The sequence below is a fragment of the Nannospalax galili genome, unplaced genomic scaffold (assembly GCF_000622305.1).
Source record: "Nannospalax galili isolate Female #2095 unplaced genomic scaffold, S.galili_v1.0 scaffold127, whole genome shotgun sequence".
NCBI classification, from domain to species: Eukaryota; Metazoa; Chordata; class Mammalia; order Rodentia; family Spalacidae; genus Nannospalax; species Nannospalax galili.
Window position 1 is genome coordinate 2,143,007 of NW_008360326.1, and position 20,165 is coordinate 2,163,171.

The 20,165-nt window shown below is 44.3% G+C and overlaps 2 protein-coding genes across 3 annotated transcripts in view; one reads left to right on the top strand and one right to left on the bottom strand.

Annotated features, from left to right (window-relative positions):
* Positions 1 to 2,205, bottom strand: part of Pecr (peroxisomal trans-2-enoyl-CoA reductase) — a 41,237-nt gene extending 39,032 nt beyond the window's left edge. The window contains exon 1 of the mRNA XM_008825679.3: positions 1,933 to 2,205. Within this exon, the coding sequence (XP_008823901.1) occupies positions 1,933 to 2,059 (127 nt within the window). The 5' untranslated portion in view covers positions 2,060 to 2,205. The remainder of the gene's footprint in view (positions 1 to 1,932) is intronic.
* Tmem169 (transmembrane protein 169) lies at positions 2,195 to 19,556 on the top strand. 2 transcript variants are annotated; one of them, XM_008825680.3, is made up of 4 exons: positions 2,195 to 2,271; positions 12,669 to 12,776; positions 13,191 to 13,591; positions 18,368 to 19,556. In XM_008825680.3, exons 3-4 carry the CDS (start codon positions 13,321 to 13,323, stop codon positions 18,988 to 18,990), a joined length of 894 nt encoding a protein of 297 aa, XP_008823902.1. In that variant the 5' UTR covers positions 2,195 to 2,271; positions 12,669 to 12,776; positions 13,191 to 13,320; the 3' UTR covers positions 18,991 to 19,556. The 2 variants fall into 2 exon arrangements, with proteins under 2 accessions (XP_008823902.1, XP_029415871.1); XM_029560011.1 differs by lacking the exon at positions 2,195 to 2,271 and adding an exon at positions 2,782 to 2,908.
* The last annotated feature ends 609 nt before the right edge of the window (positions 19,557 to 20,165 follow it).

Sequence of the window (20,165 nt, forward strand, 5' to 3'; positions counted from 1 at the left end):
GGGTCTCCCTGTAGCCCCAGCTGTCCTGGAACTCACTATGTAGATCAGGCTGGCCTTGAACTCACAGAGATCTACCTGCCCCTGCCTCCCATCTCATTATATAACTATCAGAAAAAGAATTTCTAATGTTTCAAACAAAAAAAAATTAAAGGTAAGGGAGTATTTATAATTCTTGATTATCATGTCTGCTTTGCATATCAGCCCAGTTGTTGCTGTGTTCCCACAGTGCTGTGCAATGCCAGGACTACAGCAATAACTGCTAAGTCATTCTTATATTTTACATAGCACTGAAAGGCAGACTATGACATGTTTAATATGTATACTATCAGTTGTTGACAGAGGCAAGTTCCTGATCTTTGCCTCAAATAGTTACTGATTTACTTTCTTATGGATTTTTCCCTCCAAGGGTCAGATTTTCATGGTGACAAACAGGTTAGCAGTAATAGTATTTTATTTTGCAATTTATTGATGATAAAGTTGATTATTTTCTCATATACCTATAGCCTATGTGTAACTTAACTTGTCTTTTGGAATCCTTGGGCCACATCACTGCCCATTTCCCCTTGTAATGTTGGGTCTTTTATATTTTTTGTTTATTCTACTTTTAAAATTTTTTATGTATGAGTGTTTTGCCTGAAAAATATGGAATGCTTCGTGAATTTGCCTGCCATCCTTGTGCTGTCATTCCAATTTTAACATGTGTGCGGTGGAAGACAGCATTTGGCTCTTTTCTTTACTTGCAAAGCTCTTTATATAATAAAACTGTCTTGTTGCAAATATTTTTTTCCATATGCCTTTAAACTTCATATTGATTTTTAAATTATTTTTTATTCTACATGTATAAGTGCATTGCTTGCAAGTGTGTAAGTGCACCCATGTCGTGCAGTGCTTATGGAGGTCAGAAGAAGTGTCGGATCCCCTGGAACTGGAGTTACAGACAGTTGTTTAGCTGCCATGTGGGTGCTGGGAATCGAACCCCAATCTTCTGCAAGAGCAGTTAGTGCTCTTAACCACTGAGCCATCTCTCCAGCCCCTCATATTGCTTTTCCTTTTTTTTTTTTTTTTTTGTCTTTTTGAGACAGGGTCTCCCTGTAGCCGCAGCTGGCCTGGATTCGCTATGGAGACCAGGCTGGCATCAAACTCACAGATATCTGCCTGCCTCTGCCTCCCGAGGGCTGGGATTAAAGGCGTGCGCCACCACGCCCGGCTCATACCGCTTTTCAAACTCAACAAAGCCGGACATCTTCACATATTTAAATTTCACTTTTCCTTCCTTGTGTATGTGTAACCTACACTTCTAAGTTTCATCTTCACTACATTTTCTTGCTGTGTTTATGACAAGGCATGTAAGAAGAAAATAAAATTGAAGCCTCTCTGTAGGTTAACCTTTGGCCTACTGAAGTCTCCCAAGTTACCTAATCTGTAGAATCAGGAAACATTTCAAATGGACTAACTTTACACACAAAAACACAATTCCAGCCGGGTGAGGTGGTGCATGGCTTTAATCCTAGCACTCAAGAGGCAGAGGCAGGCGGATCTCTGGCCAGCCTGGTCTACATGGTGAGTTCCAGGCCAGTTGGGGCTACAGGGAGATCCTGCCGCAAAAGACCCAAACAAAACAAAAAGCACCCTCCCCCCACACACATACACAGTTCCACAGCGTTTTCACAGTCCTGCTTATTGCCTACTTCTGGCACGGTAATCTTTGGCTCTAAACCCTTTTACGCCATACCTAGTGGCTCACCTACCAACTTCGATTTGTTAGGAAGAACGCTTTTCCACCCCTCACTGTGAGTTTCGCTCAGCTCCGCAGCCCTTAGCTTTGCAACCTCTCCCCAGCCCCTCCAGAGCCCCGCCTCTGCACCCAGGTTACCCAAGCTGGACCTCTGCGGGCCCTGCTCCGGGTGCCCATCCCAGAGCCTGCTCTCGTACCGAGGTGCAGGAGTTCCTTGGCGATGGCCTTTCCGATGCCCGTGGCTCCGCCGGTGACCACCGCCACTTGGTTCTGCAGCAGGCCGGCCGCCAGGCAGCTCTGAATCTTCTGCGTACAAGATCCCATTGCCACCGAGCGTCCAACCCTAGGTAGCCCGCAGGCCGCGGCGCGCAGGAGGCCGGTGCCCACGTGACTGGAAGGCCTCGCCCCGAGGTCGCGTGGCCCCGCCCCAGACCCCACCTCCGCGCGCTCCGCATCTTTCCCAGCTGGACCACTCTCCGCAGCCGCCTCTCCGGGTCTGGCATCCTCCGCCGGCGTTGGTCCCAAGGCATACGTGGGTGAGACACCTTCTTTTTTTTCATATTTATTTTTTAATTTCGATGTCATTGGAGAGAGAGAGAGAGAGAGAGAGAGAGAGAGAGAGAGAGAGAGAGAGAGAAAAAAAAAGGGGGTGGGGGGGGGTTTTTTTAGAAAAGGCGTGGATGTGGGCTGTTTTATTTCAAATCCTCGGGGCCATAGCTCCTACGGTTAATTAAAATTAAATCTCTAGGGCATCTGGAGAAAGACTGCAGAGCTCTGGGCCCTCACTGCGCCCACCCGCGACAGACGCCCGGCTGTTTGGGCTCTAGGTGCTGTGTGCGGCTGGCTGGGAAAGGGGAGAAGGGGCAGCTTAGCTGAAAGGAAGAAATCCAGGTTCCAGATCCCTTCATCGTCAAGGAGGGAGCCCAGGGAAGGGAGCAAGGCAGGAGAGGGCAAACAATTGCAGTTATTCACAGAGCCTAGATATAAATAATTAAAAAAAAATTAGCTCAGGCCCACTCTCCTCTTGTTCCCTGCGCCCCACCCAGGAATGAAAGAAAGATGCGACCTTTACTAGGTCTGAAATCTGATCCCGTTCATCCGGTCTGTATAAAAGCAAGAGGGTCTTCATTGGAGGGTGCATGATTCCTGCAAGATTCATCTCTAGGAGTATATGTGAGAACCTGCCTTCTAGTTCATTTCTTATGCAAAAAAAACTTGACCCTGCTGGTGGGGGTGTGGGGGTATGTGGGGGGTGGGAGATGGGGCTTGTCTCCGCTATGAGTTGGTGCCCAAGAACAATTTGTTACATTCTGCTTTTAAGAAACTATTAAAAATTACACTTACCAGCTGGGAGTGGTGGCGCACGCTTTTAATCCCAGCACTTGGGAGGCAGAGGCAGGTGGATCTCTGTGAATTCAAGGCCCGCCTGGTCTACGTAGTGAGTTCCAGGACAGCTGGGGCTACGGGGAGACCCTATCTCAAAAAGACCAAAAAAAAATTACACTTATTTGTGTGTGTGTGTGTGTGTGTGTGTGTGTACATGTGTGCAAGTGCCACGATGAAGGTGCGGTGGTCAGAGAACAACTTGCAGAAAAGTTGGTTCTCTCCTTCCACCATGTAGGTCCAGGGGCTCAACTCAGGTTGTCAGGCTTGGCAGCAAACACCTTTACCCACTGAGCCATCTTGCAGGTCCTCTGCTCCTTATTTTTGCCTTAAGAACTTGGCAAATCTAGGGAATATGTTAGGTGCAATGGTTTTAATTCAGATAGAATGCTATTTCCAATTCTATTAGTGCTCTAATTTCTCTTACCAAGTGTTAATGTAATAGCCAACAAATGCCATTTTTTGCTGCTGTTGTTGCAGGGAGGAGGTTGGTTCTACCACTTAAAATTCACAGAAAAAATTAAGAATGGATCTAGACAGACAGCACTTTCCCCATGGAGTCCCTCCCACCAGCAAAATTGCAGTTCTAGAAGAGCCTGGTTCCCTTCTGTCCCTCCATCCCTGTCCTCCTCTCACCTCTTTTTAGAAACACTTTCCTTTTAGAAACTCAGCTGCTGATGAATCTCAATCTATATTCATAAAAGGAAGTAATAAAGTGTGCTGTAGTTGTCTTTGGCTAGGTGGCTGAGCAAGAAATCAGTGAATCTCTGTGAGTTCAAAGCCAGCCTGGTCTACATAGTGAATTACAGACCAGTTGGGGCTACAGGGAGACCCATTCCCAAAAAACCTAAGCCAAAGCCAAAACCAAGCAAACAAATGGCAATACCCACCACCATAGCTCCCGCCCCCTCTTTTTGTGACAGGGTCTCAGTATACAGCCCTGGCTGGCCTGGAACTTGTTATGTAGACCAGGCTGAACTTCAGCTTATAGAGATCTGCCTACCTCCACAGCCCAAGTGCTGAGACTGAATTCCTGTTACTATGCCCAGCTTTTTTTTTTTTTCATAACCACTTCTTAAAAATAAATTGTGTGGAGAGGGACTTTGTGTGTGTGCCCACCCATGCAGAGGCTGGAGGAGGATTTCTGGTATCCTCTCTTGCTCTTCATTTTTCCCTTGAGACAGGGTCTCTCACTGAACCTGGAGCTTACTCTTTTTCAGCTGGTGGCCAACAAGCCCCAGCAATCCTTGTATCTCTGCCCCACACCCCTTAGCCCTGGGGTTACAAGCCAAGCCCAGCTTTCTATGTGAGTGTTAGATCAGAACTCAGGTCTTCAGAGCAAGTACCCTTACCTGCTGAGCCTTTTTCCCAGTTCCCTAAGAATAAATTTAAACAGAGAAGTTTGAAATATTGTAGAAAAATATAATTCCTGGTACTTTGATCCCAGTGACAAAATGGCTGTATGTTGTTTGTTCTTTTGTGATGCTGAGGACTCAACTCAGGACCTTGTACATGCTGGATAAGTACTATGCCACTGAGCTAAACCTCCAGCCCACAAAGCATACTTAAAAAAAATTTATGTATTATTATTATATGTGTATTCATGTATTGCCTGCATGTAGGTAAGTGCACTTATGTCGTGCAGTGCCCACGGAAGACAGAAGAGGTTGTCAGATCCCCTGGAACTGGAGTTATGGACAGTTGTTAGCTGCCATGTGGGTCCTGGGATTCGAACCCTTTGTCTTCTGCAAGAACAGTCAGTGCTCTTAACTGCTGCACCATCTCTCCAGCCCCTGCAAAGCATACTTTTTAATTAAAAATAAAAAATACTAGCTCAATTCTGAGAGGGTACTTTATTCTAGAAAATTCCAGGCTTTCTTTTCTGGGCTGTAGGAGTTCTTTAAATTCCCTTTAAAGATAATTTTATTGAAAATGCAATTTAAGGGGCTGGAGAGATGGCTCAGTGGTTAAGAGCACTGACTGCTCTTGTAGAGGACCTGGGTTCGATTCCCAGCACCCACATGGAGGCTACGAACCATCCTTAACTCTGGTTCCAGGGGAATCCAAAGCCCTCTTCTGATCTCCGTGGCATTGTATGACATGGGTGTACTCACATACACACAGGCAATACACTCATACACATAAAATAAAAATAATAAAAAAAAAGAAAATGCAATTTAGGGGCTGGAGAGATAGCTCAGCAGTTAAGAACACTGTTTCTTGCAGAAGCCCCAGGTTCGAATCCCAACACCCACATGGCAGCTAACAACTCCATAACTCCAGTCCCAGGGGATACGACAGCCTCTTCTGACTTCCTCCGGTATTGCATGACATGGGTGCACTTACCTACATGCAGGCAATACACACATATACATAAAATAACAATAATAAATAAAATATTAAAAAAAGAAAAGAAAATGGAATTTAATGTGCTCTGTAGCCTGGTCTGTAGCATATCTCAAGGATGAGTCAGGGTGGGTCATCGTGGGCCTGGTTATACCACAGCCTCTGTGTGGCCACTGAGTGGGCTGAGATGGAGATTCCAGTGAGAAGGTGACTGAAGAAGACACAGTGCCATCTGTCAACTGAAAGGAAGTTGTAGGCTGAGCAGTCAGCACTCTCTTTTTGCCATCCAGGTGGAAACTGTAATTCAGAAGTATGGGAGCTCTTCAAGGGCTCTTTTGTTAAAAATAAGGAGGCATGGTCTCTTTATTTGACTCTGACCTCAGGGTTCCAGAGTCAGCAACCTCCTGCAAGTCAGCATGCACAGCTATTCCATTTAGAAGCCCTTTGTTTTCCAATTTTAATTCTGGCCCCTACTGGAGCCATCCTCTTCCCGAGACCACTACACCACTTTCTGTGATCTGCACCACGGTCCCCTTTATCCTGGGAAAAGGCATATGCTGTCAACATGATCCTCCCACAGCCCCTGTTCTATCATACTCCATTAGCAGTAACTACCTTCTTTTTCTGAGATGCTCTTGCTGCCCACCCAGTTACCTGCCCCTCCCCAACCCCAACTTCATTTCCTCCCATCCACAAAGCCGCTCCTGACTCAGAGTAACAGGCACTTGCCGAATTCTCAAGATGCAGACTCACAGAATCTCTATGAAGGAATACCAATAAGGCATCTAACCCTGCCTATGCCTTGAAGCAAGACTCCTTGTGAGCCAGCTCACATGAGTAAGACTCTCAATATTCACAACATTCAGTCAATGTTTATTGGACACCTGTATACCAGGTACTTCCCTAGGCATGGGAAATACAGTGTAGCCAATGAGACACTTAGGTTTTCTGTCCTGGCACAGTCTGTGTTCTAGCATGTAGGAATGACAGGAGTAGAAGGTAGAAGGGGTATGCACTACAGTATGGTAGGACACTAACCAAATGAAAGACCAAACAGTAAGGAGAGGCTCAAGGTCTTTGTAACCGTCTGCTTTTGCTATTAGGAATGGTTTCCTCTGCACACAAATGCTACTGTATCTGCCTCAGTGTTATAATGAAACCAGCATTTTTTTTTCTTACTGGAGATTGAACCTGTTAGATTTAGGAGGGCAGAAAAAGGAAGGAGTTTAAAGTTTAGAAATAAGAGTCAGAGCCAGACCTGCAACAGGCAAGGAATGTGCTCCCTGGATTCAGGAAGTCCAGCAAAGGCCTGGTAGCTCTTCCTCGAGGAATGATTCTCAGTGCATTGAAGAGGGAGCAGTCTGGTCTTATATAGGAACTCTGCTGCACAGCTGCAAGAGTTAATTCCGTGCAGAGTCTGGTGTCCTTGAGGGTCTCTTTTCTGAAGATTATTTGCTCAGGCAGGTGGGTGAGTTATCTGTAGCCCTAAAGGAGACAGGCGGGCTCTACAGACAGTCTGTCTCAATCCAGGGAGTGACCAGTTGATAAGGCTCAAGCAATGCCAGATTGAGCAAGGCCAGGCTGCCAATTTAGGGCCAGTTAGCCACTCTAAGGTATTTATGCTTTTATGGCCTCCTCTAATGAAGCTTATGGCTCTCCTGAAATTCATATATTCTATCAGAACCTACAGACTTGTGCATGCTGCATGCTGGGTAAACACTCTACCACTGAACTCTATCCCCAGCCCTCTTATTTTATTTCTTTCTCTCTTTTTTTTTAAATTGAGACAGGGTCTCACATAGTGGCTCAGGGTGCCCTTGATCTCACCCTGTAGTTCAGGCAGGCTTTCAACATGCAATTTTTCTGCCATAGTCTCTAAGATAGAGGCCCACACCACCAGGCCCACACCACCAGGCTGGGCTATCAACTTCTTACATTTGCCACTCAAAAAGTCAGTGACTAGGGTAGGTTGCTGGGAAAGGAAGATTTATATGGAAAACCAATAAATCAAAGGAAATGGCAGGGGATTATCATCCCTTAAGCTCCATTTTTGGGAAAAGGCTTTTATAAGAAAGGGAAGGAGGAGCAGGTGGGTAGTGGGCAGGGAGGCACAGATGTTGAGCAGGTCTCTGGCCTGGATTTTCTTCTATTCTGCTGTAATAACCTTGAGATAACATTGAATTTTATTTGTGAGGCCATTAGAGATTATGCTTTAGTTGAGTACATTGTTTTCCTATAAATTAAACATTTAACTTTGGAGGTTAGAGAGATAGTTCAGCAGTTAAGAACACTTGCTGTTCTTCCAAAAGACCTTAGTTAGGTTCCCAGCACCCATGTTGGGTTGCTCACAACCATTTGTAATGCTGGCTGGATCTGTCACCCCCCCCCACTATGTCCTTCAAGGGCACTGACATAAATGTACTGTACATATTCATACACACATACATACAAAAATTAATTTTTAAAAATTTAATTTTGTGTGTGTGTGTGTGTGTGTGTGTGTGCGCACATATGTACAAGGCCAGAGGACATTTATGATGTCATTCCTTAGGAACCACCAACCATGTTTTTTTAAGACAAGGTCTGTCACTGGCCTTGGACTTGCAAGTAGACTACATTAGCTGACAAACAAGCACCAAGAATCTGCCTATCTCTATTTTCCCAGTGCTGGGATTAAAAGCATGTATGTGCCACTATCCCTGGCTTTCTGGGATTGAACTCAAACCCTCATGCTTATATGCCCAGTACTTCATTGACTATCTATCCCATTATTTAACTTTTAAAAAGTATTTCATTTATTATTTTTAAAATTTTATGTGCATGGGTTTATCTCATGCATGTATGTAAGTGCACCTGTGTCATGCAGTGCCCATGGAGGCCAGAAAAGGGTGTCGGATTCCCTGGAACTGGAGTTACGGATGATTGTTAGCTGCCATGTGGGAATTCAACCTGGGTCCCTGCAAGAGTAGACAGTGCTCTTAACCACTAGCCATCTCTCCAGTCCCCCCATTATTTAACTTTAAATTAAAGGACAAGATTAACAAATCTTTGGCCAACATTTTAATATTATCTGAAGACCAGCAAATCTGAAAAGAAACTTTCCCTGGAGAAAAATTGTTGATTGATAAATTTTACCTCTTTTTAGTACCTTTCCCCAGGAATACCAAACCTTCCAGTTAATCATTAAGATGCAGAAGGCATCTCTGGCTGGAAAACAAAAAAAGAATAAGAGCTGAAGAGTGTTAACGTGCTAGGTTGCTTCAGTCGGAGGTATCATCATCTACACAAAATAAATGTAATAAAAATTTAAAAATAAAAGCAAGTGAAGTTATAGGGTCTGTTCAGGTTTTATCCTGGTTATGAGAGAATCAGAAGGAAACAAGCTGCAGCTTGACTGTGTTCACGGCCAGTTCACAGCAATTGGCTAGAGACTGTGAAGTTGTAGATGTTACTCTACCTCAGTTCCAAACACTCAACACTAGCCTGAGTTGAAATCCCTTCCACCTGAGGCTCTTTGAGAGGGGTTAATAACTTTAAGTGACAGAATCATAAACACTTTATTTCCTAGTTGATTGCAAACCTCATGGTGGTAAGATGTAATCAGAAGTTTCTGGCTGTGGGTCTCTCCCTTCCCTCGTGGGTCGTTGGCCACTGATCCTCGAGAGCAAAGGGAGCAGATGTGATGAACAGGGTCAGGACAGCTGTGAGTATGACGGAAAAACCTTTCGGGAGTCAGCTTCAGTAAGACAGCTCATATATTCAGGGGGGTTGGGGGAACATGTAGGGTGAAGACGGCAGCCAAATCTTCACCTGATAGGTGTTCATAGTATGCTTTATTTGTATGTGGTAGGAGGACCCTATCATGTAGAAAGGGAAGGTGGGATGGAGTGGCTGTAGTACAATGCCTAATTATCATACAGGAAAAAAACTAGGGGGCAGCTCTTGCAGGTAACTATGCCAAAGGTCATATTCCAAATAAGGCCAGGCATCTATGCTTGGAGACACTTTCCAAATAAGGTCAGGCAGAGAGTAGGAAGCCCCTGCTGAAAAAGGGAGTCCTCCATTTCGCCCCAGCTCAGGGGAGCTATCCAGACATGGTGGACTGTGACCTTAAACAGCAGGGTTCCCCAACATCTGGCCACCCCAGACAGGTGATGCATGGCCTGTTGAATGACAGATACACAAATCAGGGAAGAGGGGAAGATACAACAGGATCCAGGCAAGGTCGCTGTAGTGGTGGTAAGTAGTGGTAAGCTGACTTAGGAAAGATGATCTTCCACATTTAGCCACAGTAGTTCAGCTTCAATGTGGAAAAGATACAAAATGTCAACTCCTAATGTTCTGGACCACCTTGAATTAGAAACTGTCCTCAATCAATGATGGCAAGCTGTAGTCCATATATGTTTTGTTTGGGGGTTTGTCCACAGGATAATTTATTTTAAATTAGGTCAATCACTCAAATTCAAATCAGAAACTTTCATGTGAAATTTCATATAACTCATTCCAGGTAGATCTGCCTTTCTCTATGAAAGCAGTTGACTGGGCAGTGGGTCTGGTGGGTGGAGGAGAGAAAAACTAACTTCCTAGTTTAGACGAAGCCAAACTCTTGTGTTTCTCACAACCCTCACCACTTACATGTCCAGCCTTACTGTCCAAGGCTTGGTGTCATTGTCTTTATTAGGATATTCCAGCCAAATCTCAACCCCACACATTTGTTGGTTGCTGCCCTGCAGTGAGCATGAAAACAAAGGCTTCTAAGATTCCTGGTTTTAGCAGCCACCAAATCTGTAATTTAGGCTGAATTAACTGGATGGGTAGGAGAGTATACTGGTTTAATTCTGCTCCAGTGGCCACTTGGGAGCAGAGAGATGGCGTGAAAAGACTGGAGGAAAGCACACTTGATATTGAGGTGTCAATGAAAGTTTAGCAAACCACTTTACAGGTTTAGCATGGAGATAGAATAGTGACCTAGTGATTGATCGGATAGTATCTGGCCAGCAGGAACCAATACCCAGGCTTCTTGTTGATGGCTCAGTCCTACAAAGATGCTGTAGCTGGGTAGCCTTAGGCATTTTATGGGGTTGGAATGTGAGGGTCTTTTAGTGATGTCTAAGAACTGTTAGTTTCTTTTAAACAAAATTTCCTTTTGGTACACTGTTGGCCCTTTCATTACAAGCATCAAATTGTATCATATATTGGGCTACATTGAGCTCTCCACTAGATTTCTCTTGGAATCTGAGCCAGAATCATTGTGATATCCTTTGTACTTGGACAGCTGAGTTTCAGAATTTCTGGCCCATCCAGGAGAATCAAAACTGTTTGAATCATTGTTTATCAGGGATGATGCCCTTTTGTGCTCTAACTCCAAAATGCATCTTAAGATCTGTATATACCTCAGGGACATGGCAGAGGGGTAGAGATATGAAATAAACTTGGTTAATCCTAGTACACTAGTTAGCATTTCTATTTGGTTATATTCAGAGACTCAAAGAATTATGGATTATTACAAGACCTCCCCCATACATATAATTTGAGTCTAAAGGAAAAGAGTCTATAGCTTGTACAACAGCTTATACTTTTTCTGTCTCATTCTTTTGCTGTTCCTAGGGGGTTTCTTCTGTCTATATGAGCTGCTGTTGTTCCTCCAATTCATGTTCCTAAGAAAGTAAGAGAAGGAGAGGGGCAGATAGTAAAGTGGCATACTTATATCCCATTGTTCAAGCACTGGTCATTTGGTCACGTCTAGCTGCAAGGGATGCTGGGAAATGTTATCTTTGCCAAGGAAACTGTGTAACCAGCTAAAACCTTAAAAAGTAGAAAGTAGGGGGCTGGAGAGAGGGCTCAGAAGTTAAGAGCACTGACTTCTCTTACAGAGGATCTGGGTTTGATTCCCAGCACCCACATGGTGCCTAACAGTCATCCATAACTCCAGTTCCAGGGTTGGTCTGGGTACAAAGGATCAGGAAGCAGAGGGGTGTCTAGGCCATGAGGGTAGTTCAGAAAAATGGGGTGCCAAGAGAAGAAATGGGCCAGTGCCCACGCTAAAAGGAGAGATTGGGTGGGGGAGGTGGGAGGGTAAAAGAGGCTGGGGGAGTCAAGGTGCAGTGGGCAGCCGAACTTACCCAGGAAAGAAGCTGGCTCCAGGAAGCTGCTAGCTGTGCTGCCCAGAAATGCAAAGGTAGCAGGGCATGGTGGCATATGCCTTTAATCCCAGCACTTGGGAGGCAGAGGCAGGAGAATCTTTGTGAGTTCAAGGGCAGCCTAGTCTACATAGTGAGTTCCAGGACAGCTGGGGCTACAGGGAGACCCTGTCTCAAAAAGACAAAAAAAAAAAAAAAAAAAAAATGCAAAGGTGATGGGGGGAAGGGAACAGACCCTGAGGGCTCCTGGGGACTAGAGGGAGGAATTGGGTTGGTCTGGGTGCAAAGGATCAGGAAGCAGAGGGGAGCCTGGACCAAGAGGGTAGTCCAATGTTCTGGGGTGCCAAGAGATGAAATGGGCCAGTGCCAGAGCTAGGAGGAGAGACGCAGTGGTGGAGCTGGGAAGGTGAAAGAGGCTGGGGGAGTCAAGGCACAGTGGGCCTGGCAGACTTTACCTGGGAAAGATGATGACCCCAGGAAGCTGTGGGGTTGACCCAATCATGACCATTGTTTTTTGTTTTTTCACTCTTACCATAACAGTTGTTTTTTAGGAAGTCTATGAGTAGCTAGTCACCTAAATATGATGGCTGGATTGGACTAATTCATATCTCCAGAAACACTTAAAGTCAGAGTTGCCCTCTGAATGGCCAAAGCTCAGAAATGGATTGCAGTCTCCTAAATTCAACTGAAGTTAAGGATCAGAGCTCCTCTATCTTGATTCTTTTTTTTTGGGGGGGGGGTCTTTTTGAGACCGGGTCTCCTTCTAACCACAGCTGGCCTGGAACCCACTATGTAGGCCAGGCAGGCCTCAATCTCACAGAGATTCATCTGTCTCTGCTTCCTGAGTGCTGGGATTAAAGGCATGTGCTACCATGCCCGGCCTTTATTTTAATTTTCTGTGAGTGCCTTGACTTCCAAGTTCAAGTTCTAGATAAGGCTTCTTAGTTTTCTGTTAGAAAATCAATATTAGTCCAAAGTTATTTTGCAAACATAAGTAGTGTACCTACATTTTCTCTAAAAAATATTACATGGATTCCCCTCTCTTCTTTGCTGTTTACCTGCAGAACAAAAGAGAAGATGGAGTGTTTCAAGTGAGATTGCACCCTCCCTATGCCTCTCCCAGATTCCCGAGACTTTCTGAGGCACCTGTGTTTTTCCTAGGAGTCCAGGAGGTAGGTTTCCTTCACAGCAAGATAGATTGGGTTAACGGGTTAGTGATGTGCCACCAATCTTCACCCACTTGAGTATTGCTGGATGTATACTTGGTAGTCAGAAGTTCAAAGTACTGACCCCAGCCATGTCCATCTCTATCTATGATAAGAATAAGATTGGTTTTAACTCCTTGCTGTCTGTAGGGCTTCATCACCAACTTCCTCATGTTCTCCACTCCCTAATGGGACTGATGAGTTTCTCATAATGTCTTTATTTATATGAATGAAAAAATAATATTAAAATTTTATTCATCATCTATTCTTATAAGAGGATTTCCATGGACTCATGGACCCCTCTCTCCTCCACTGTTTCCTGAGTTCTCTCCAGCTTACCCTATTTGCTCCCTGCTGATGCTTTATTTTCCTGTCTTTCAGGTCATATGTATCCTTGGTTGGGGCATCTTTGCATAGTCCTTCCCAGGTAGAAGCTCTGTGCTGTATCGATCTTGAGTTTGCTCAGTCAAATCAGGCTCTTTCAAAGACACAGTTAGGTATCAGGTCTGGGATGGAAGAGTCAGCACCAGAAGAAGGCCAGGATCAGCTCCCAAGCCCCCATCAGGGCTCCCTGAGGAGGGCAATGGCCGCTGCCCTGGCCCTTGATGGTGAATCCACAGTGGGCCGCAGGAAGAAGAAGAGGAAAGAGTCTCGCCCAGAATCTATCATTGTCTACCGGTCAGATAATGAGAAAATGGATGAGGAGCCTGAAGATTCAGAAAGTGGAGAACAACCTAAGGAGGAGGAGGGAGAGGATTTCCTAGACTATCCTATGGATGATGGTGAGTCTTTCTAGAACCCCTTGTTCTAGCCAAAACAGGATCCCTTCCTCCAGGAGCCAGACAGGCACCTGCTCACCAGCCTTTTTCTTTTTGGTGATGCATTTCTTGGGGTGTGCAGTCTTCACTCATTAAATCGGCAGTATTTACTTAGTACCTGCTATGTTCTATTTAGGTGAGATGGAGATCCCCACCTTTTCAGAGCTCCTAGTATAATAGAAGCTGATTTATACCAAAATTAGTAACACAAGCTGGCCATACTAATTATTTAACGTATGTAAGATAAAGAAACAATAATTGTTACCTTTCATAATAACCAGGAAAATGCAGCCATGTATGGTGGCTTACACCTATAATCCCAGCTCTCAGGAGGCTAAGGCAGGAGGAACATGAGTTGGGGGCCATCCTGGACTAGATAGTGAAACCCTGTCTATCTCAAAAACAAACAAAAACAAACCAATGGAAAATAATCAAGAGGGGCTGGAGAGATGGCTCAGTGGTTAACAGCACTGGCTGCTCTTGCAGAGGACCTGGGTTCAGTTCCCGGCACCCATATGGTGGCTTGCAGCAATCCGTAACTCCAGTTCCGGGGGATACAATGCCCTCTTCTGGCCTCCATGGGCATTGTATGCATAGGTGTACTAACATATATGTGGTCAAATATATACATACACATACATAAAATAAAAGTTTAAAAAACAAGAAAATAAAAATTATGACATCGAGATATAGTATTCCTTCACATTCAAAAGTGTCAGAAATTAGCTAAAATATTATCACTCCATGTTAGAAAATGGATATTCTCTTGTAGACCTCAAGTACAAATGGAAATCACTTCAACTACTTTGTAGGTAATTGGTTAATATTTATTAAAATTCAAAGTATATAGGGCTGGGCATAGTGGCACATGCCTTTAATCTGAGTACTCGGGAGGCAGAAGCAGGCGGCTCTCTGTGAGTTCAAGGCCAGCCTGGTCTACATAGTGAGTTTTTCCCGATATTTTGATTTGTCCCTTTCATTAGACTTCCAAGAACTCATTTGTTTGTTTTTAATATTTTATTTATTTATTATTTTTATTTTGTTTGTATGAGTGTATTGCCTGCATGTATGTAAGTGTACCTGTCTCATGCAATGCCCTTGGAGGTCAGAAGAGAACTTCAGATTCCCCTGGAACTGGAGTTACGGATGGTTGTTAGTTACCATGTGGCTGCTGGGAATCATCCTCTGCAAGAGCAGCCATTGCTCTTAACTGCTGAGCCATCTCTCCAGCCCCTTAAAATTTTCAAATGTGAGGTTTATACTGTCATCTTTCTATGACTGATTTCTAGCTTTCAGAGGACATGAAATGAACAACTGTAAATTGAAACGATGAGGCTTTTTTTTATTCCTGAGATCAAGAGACAAAATAACACTACTTCTTTCAAAAGTATTCCTGTCAAGTAAAATTACCAAAGCACTCAGGGAAAGGATAAACTGGAGGTTCACTCTGGGTTAGAATGAGGGAAATGAGGTCCTGAGGCAGGTTAATGAAGCTACCCTGAGCCATCTAGTAAAACTCATTTCAAAAGCAAGCAGACAAAGAAAACAAGCTGGTGGGCCAGTGAGATGGTTTAAAGGGTAATTTACAAGCCTGACAACCTGAATTCAATCCCTGGGTCTACCCAAGCTATGTGAAGTGGCTTATGCCTGCAATCCCAGCATTCAGAAGGCTGAGACAGAAGGATCATTGTGAATAAAGGCCCAGCCTGGGCTACAGAGTAAGACCCTGTCTCAAAAAAAATCTAAGACCAGGCATGGTGGTACATGCCTTTAATCAAAGCATTCAGGAGGCAGAGGCAGATAGATCTTTATAAGTGTGAGGTCAGCCTGGTCTACACAGTGAGTTCCAGGCCAGCCAGGATTACATAGTAAGACTCTGTCTCGAAAGAAAGAAAGAAAGAAAGAAAGAAAGAGTGAGGTCAGCCTGGTCTACACAGTGAGTTCCAGGCCAGCCAGGGTTACATAGTAAGACTCTGTCTCGAAAGAAAGAAAGAAAGAAAGAAAGAAAGCAGAACCTGACCCAAGCTTTGAACACTTAGTGGAGGGCAATGAGGGTCTTAACTCTTGCCCCATCTGCACTTGGTCTCAGGCATGACGTAGGGCCAGTGAGATAGAGATAGCTCAGCGATTAAGAACACTAGTTGTAGGCCAGGCGTGGTGGTGCACGCCTTTAATCCCAGCACTTGGGAGGCAGAGGCAGGTGGATCTTTGTGAGTTCAAGGCCACTCTGGTCTACATAGTGAGTTCCAGGACAGCTGGGGCTACAAGGAGACCCTGTCTCAAAAAAGACAAAAAAAAAAAATTCAAACTATATGTACTTGATATTGCAGAAATTCTCAGCATCTCCCTCATGAAATTTGTGTCCTATGTTCTTCATGTGTAAGAATATTTTTTACTGCTAGTGTGCCTTTGGATTATCTATGTTAAGAATTATTGTGCAGCAATGGGTAAACCTATTTGTATAGAAGGAAAGATGTCTGGGACTCATGCCCGCAGTGAACAACACAGGCAGTGTCCTTGCTGTCATGAAGCTGACCTAGCCAGGGAAGACAAACAGTCAATATTATAACTTTGGGTACTGGTATTAGTTCCAAAGACGATAAAATCATAGCAATGGGAAGATGACACTGGCGGAGAACAGTGGGGGAAGAGATTGCATGGTCATGGAAGGCGTCTCTAAAGAAGTAACACTTATCTGAATGACATGAAAAAGCCAGACAAGAAAGAAGGGGAGCAGAGCATTGCAAGGAGGTGAACAGCAAGGGCAAAGGCCTTGAGGTGAGGGCCGCATTGGTCTATTGATAGAAAAGGGTATTTCTGTCAGATAGTAAAGGGAACCAGGGAAGGATGGTGAAAAGAGGTCAACAAGGGAATCCTTACCACCCATTCAGAGGCACAGTGCAGGGTTGGGAGTTTGTTGTAAGAGCCAGTGGGTCAGTGGAGGACTTTTAAGAAAGGGGGACACATTGTCTCATTCATATATATATATATATATATTTTTTTTTGGTCTTTTTGAGACAGGGTCTCCCTGTAGCCCCAGCTGTCCTGGAACTCACTATGTAGACCAGGCTGGCCTTGAACTCACAGAGATCCACCTGCCTCTACCTCCCAAGTGCTGGGACTACAAGTGTGCACCACCACGCCCGGCTCTTATTTAATCTCACTGACTTTCCTATAAAGAATGGATTGCAGAGAGTAGGAATGTAAGGTTAGGGGATGCTATCACATTTCTGTAGCCACAGTGGCAGTGGTGCAGAAGCTTTGACTACAAGATAGCAGGAGGAAAGCTAGAGAGGAGAGGCTGATCTAGAATACAGTGTGGAACTTGCTTATGGACTGCAGGTAGGGAGCAAGGGAGAGACACGAGTGGATAGTGACTTCCAGGTGTTTGACAGAGATGGTTTCATTGACTGAGGTGAAGGCATTGACTGACACTGAAGACATTGTGTCTCTGGATGGGAGTGGAACAGCACAAGCCTTCTCGTATGGAAATCAGAACCCCCTACCACTGTTCTGGAGTCTGATTTTAGGTAGCTACATTCTGTGTCTTTTCCAGCCATGGGGCAAGGAATCTTCCAGACACCGGGTTCAGAGGACATGTCTTACATTCCCTGTTGGTCTCTACATTTCTAGATTACATTTTACATATCAAAGACCACACACTTCTCTGTCTCAGTGTCTTCAACTCTTCGGACAGGGTAGCTAAAGGATGGCTGATGATGTACGTATGTGGTGTGTGTGTGTGTGTGTGTGTGTGTGTGTGCGTGTGTAAGGTGTGTATATATAGTAGGTGTATATATGATGTGTAAGGTATGGTATGCATGGCATGTGTGTGTGCATATGTGTTCTGTGTATATGCATGTAGTATGAGTGTAGGGTATATGGGGTGTTTGTATGTGGTGTCTATGAGCATGATGTGCTATATGTGTTGTGTATATGTAGTATGTATATGGTACACTGTATGTTGTATATATGTAGTATGTATATGGTACACTGTATGTTGTATATATGTAGCATGTATATGATGCACTGTATATGGTGTGTGGATGCATGTAGGTGTGATCTGGTGTAGTGTGTGGATGTGTTTTGCAATATAAGGGTGGTATTATTTATGGGGGTAGGAATAGGGATTGTAGTATATTGTGTCTATGTATGGTGTACACGTGTGTGTGTGTGTGTGTGTGTGTGTGTGTGTGTAGTGAATGGGTATTTAGAGCTTAGACATGAGAGTTGGGGTGTCTACAGGTATGAAAAAAATGCCCTTCTCTGGATACAGAGCTAGGCATGAAAAAGAGAGGGGTGGAATGCCCATCAACTTAGTATATACACACAGACATAGACACACACACACTCTTTATGCACTGATTAATACTCATAAATAATGAATATACACAGCACTTGTTAATTACAAATAGGACCATTATACAGGGGTGGCTGGAGTAAAGTTCCTTATCACTCTCCATGTTACAGAAACTATACCAAGGCTGAGGTCCAGAGAAATGGAGACATAACAGGAAAAACAAGTTAATCTTGCTCACAATTTTATCAGAGCCCACACATGTGGTGCGAGTAGTCACTGTGGGAGTAGTAATAGCAGAAATCACCCTGCAATGGAGACACATTTGGTCTGCTGCTGAATTACTGACCCCACTACTCATACCCAGCCTTAGCCTTAGGGTGGCACTGAAATGGAATGTCCACTCCTCAGATCTTGACTCACATGTCATTTGTGCCCTGCAGGTATGTGGAACATGCCTTTGGACAGCCGCTATGTCACACTAACTGGAACCATCACACGAGGGAAGAAAAAGGGTCAGATGGTGGACATCCATGTCACTTTGACAGAGAAGGAGCTGCAGGAACTGACCAAACCAAAGGGGCTGTCAAGGGAAACAACACCTGAGGGAAGAAAGGCCTGCCAGGTGGGGGCAGAACAGGGGCCCCATGTGGTCCTCTGGACACTGGTCTGCCTGCCTGTGGTTTTCGTCTTCTCTTTTGTTGTATCTTTTTACTACGGCACTATCACCTGGTACAATATCTTCCTTGTGTACAACGAGGAGAGGACTTTCTGGCATAAGATCTCCTACTGTCCTTGCCTCATTCTGTTCTATCCAGTGCTCATCATGGCCATGGCCTCTTCCCTGGGCCTCTATGCTGCTGTGGTCCAGCTCTCATGGTCCTGGGGGGCATGGTGGCAAGCTGCTCGGGACATGGAGAAAGGCTTCTATGGCTGGCTCTGCAGCAAGCTGGGTCTGGAGGACTGTTCTCCTTATAGCATTGTAGAGCTGCTTGAATCTGACAACATCTCAGGCAATCTTTCCAACAAGGACCCTGTCCAGGAAGTAGAAACCTCCACTGTCTAAACTGCCAACAGCTCCCTTCTCTGTCCTCAGAGTTGATACGTCATTTTAAAATTCTAGCAGGTTCTTCCTTTAAATTATCCCCTACCTTCTACAGTTCTGGAAAATCCTAGCTCACATTGGTCTGTTCTACCATCTTTGCTATTCCAAGGCCAGGAAACAGAAAAGTAACGTGCTAAAGCAGTTCTTCCGGTGGACAAACTCTTCTTCAGTCTCAGCCCTAAAAATGACCATTTATCTGAGTCAGGGAGCGCCACTGTGAATTCCTTTGGGAGCTTGAAGGTGTTTACTGGTGCTTGTAACCCAGGGCAGCGTGACTAAATATGATAGGAAGAAACAAGAGGCTTAGAGGCGACCAAATCTACCAAGAAAATAGAGACAGAGCAAAACATTTTTGGAAGTAGACTACTAGAGTGTGACAGAAAGTAAACTCTGTACACCACTTAGATTTAGGTAGAGTTACATATAATTAAAGCTCAAAACATCAGTGATCTAAACAAGTGAGACTCTCTTTTGTTTTTTTGGGTTTTTTTTGTTTGTTTGTTTTTTTTGTTTTTGGTCTTTTTTCCAGCTGGCCAGAAGTTGCCATGTAGACCAGGCAGGCCTTGAACTCACAGAGATTGTCCTGCCTCTGCCTCCCAAGTGCTGGGATTAAAGGTGTGTACCACCACACTGGGATGACTCTTTCTTACATTGAAGTCTGTCCTAGTGCTGACTACATCTCTCGCCATCATATCTATAGTTGTGGAAAAACAGGAAGAGCAAAGGAGAATACACTCTTCCTAGTCAAGGAAACTTCTCAGAATTTTTCATTCAGTATCTTTTGTATCTCATTGGCCAGATTGTAATCACATGACCTCACAATCAAAAGATGCTAGGAAATATACCTTTTGTGTGGGTAACCATATTCCCAGATAAATACTGGGATTAAGTGAATTTGAAAAAAAAAAGAGGAAGAATGGTTATTTTGGTAGGCAAGTAAGAATCACCATCTTAGAATAAGTATTTAAATGCATTTGGAATCCAAAACTATGAATGCCGCTTTATTCCTTTGCTCCTTTATTTATTTGACTTAATTCTAACATGGAGAATTTATACATAGATATGAGCTACATACACTATGGATATGCCTACAGAAAATAGCCTCTTATGTTCTGAACTTTTGTCATGTGGTTTCA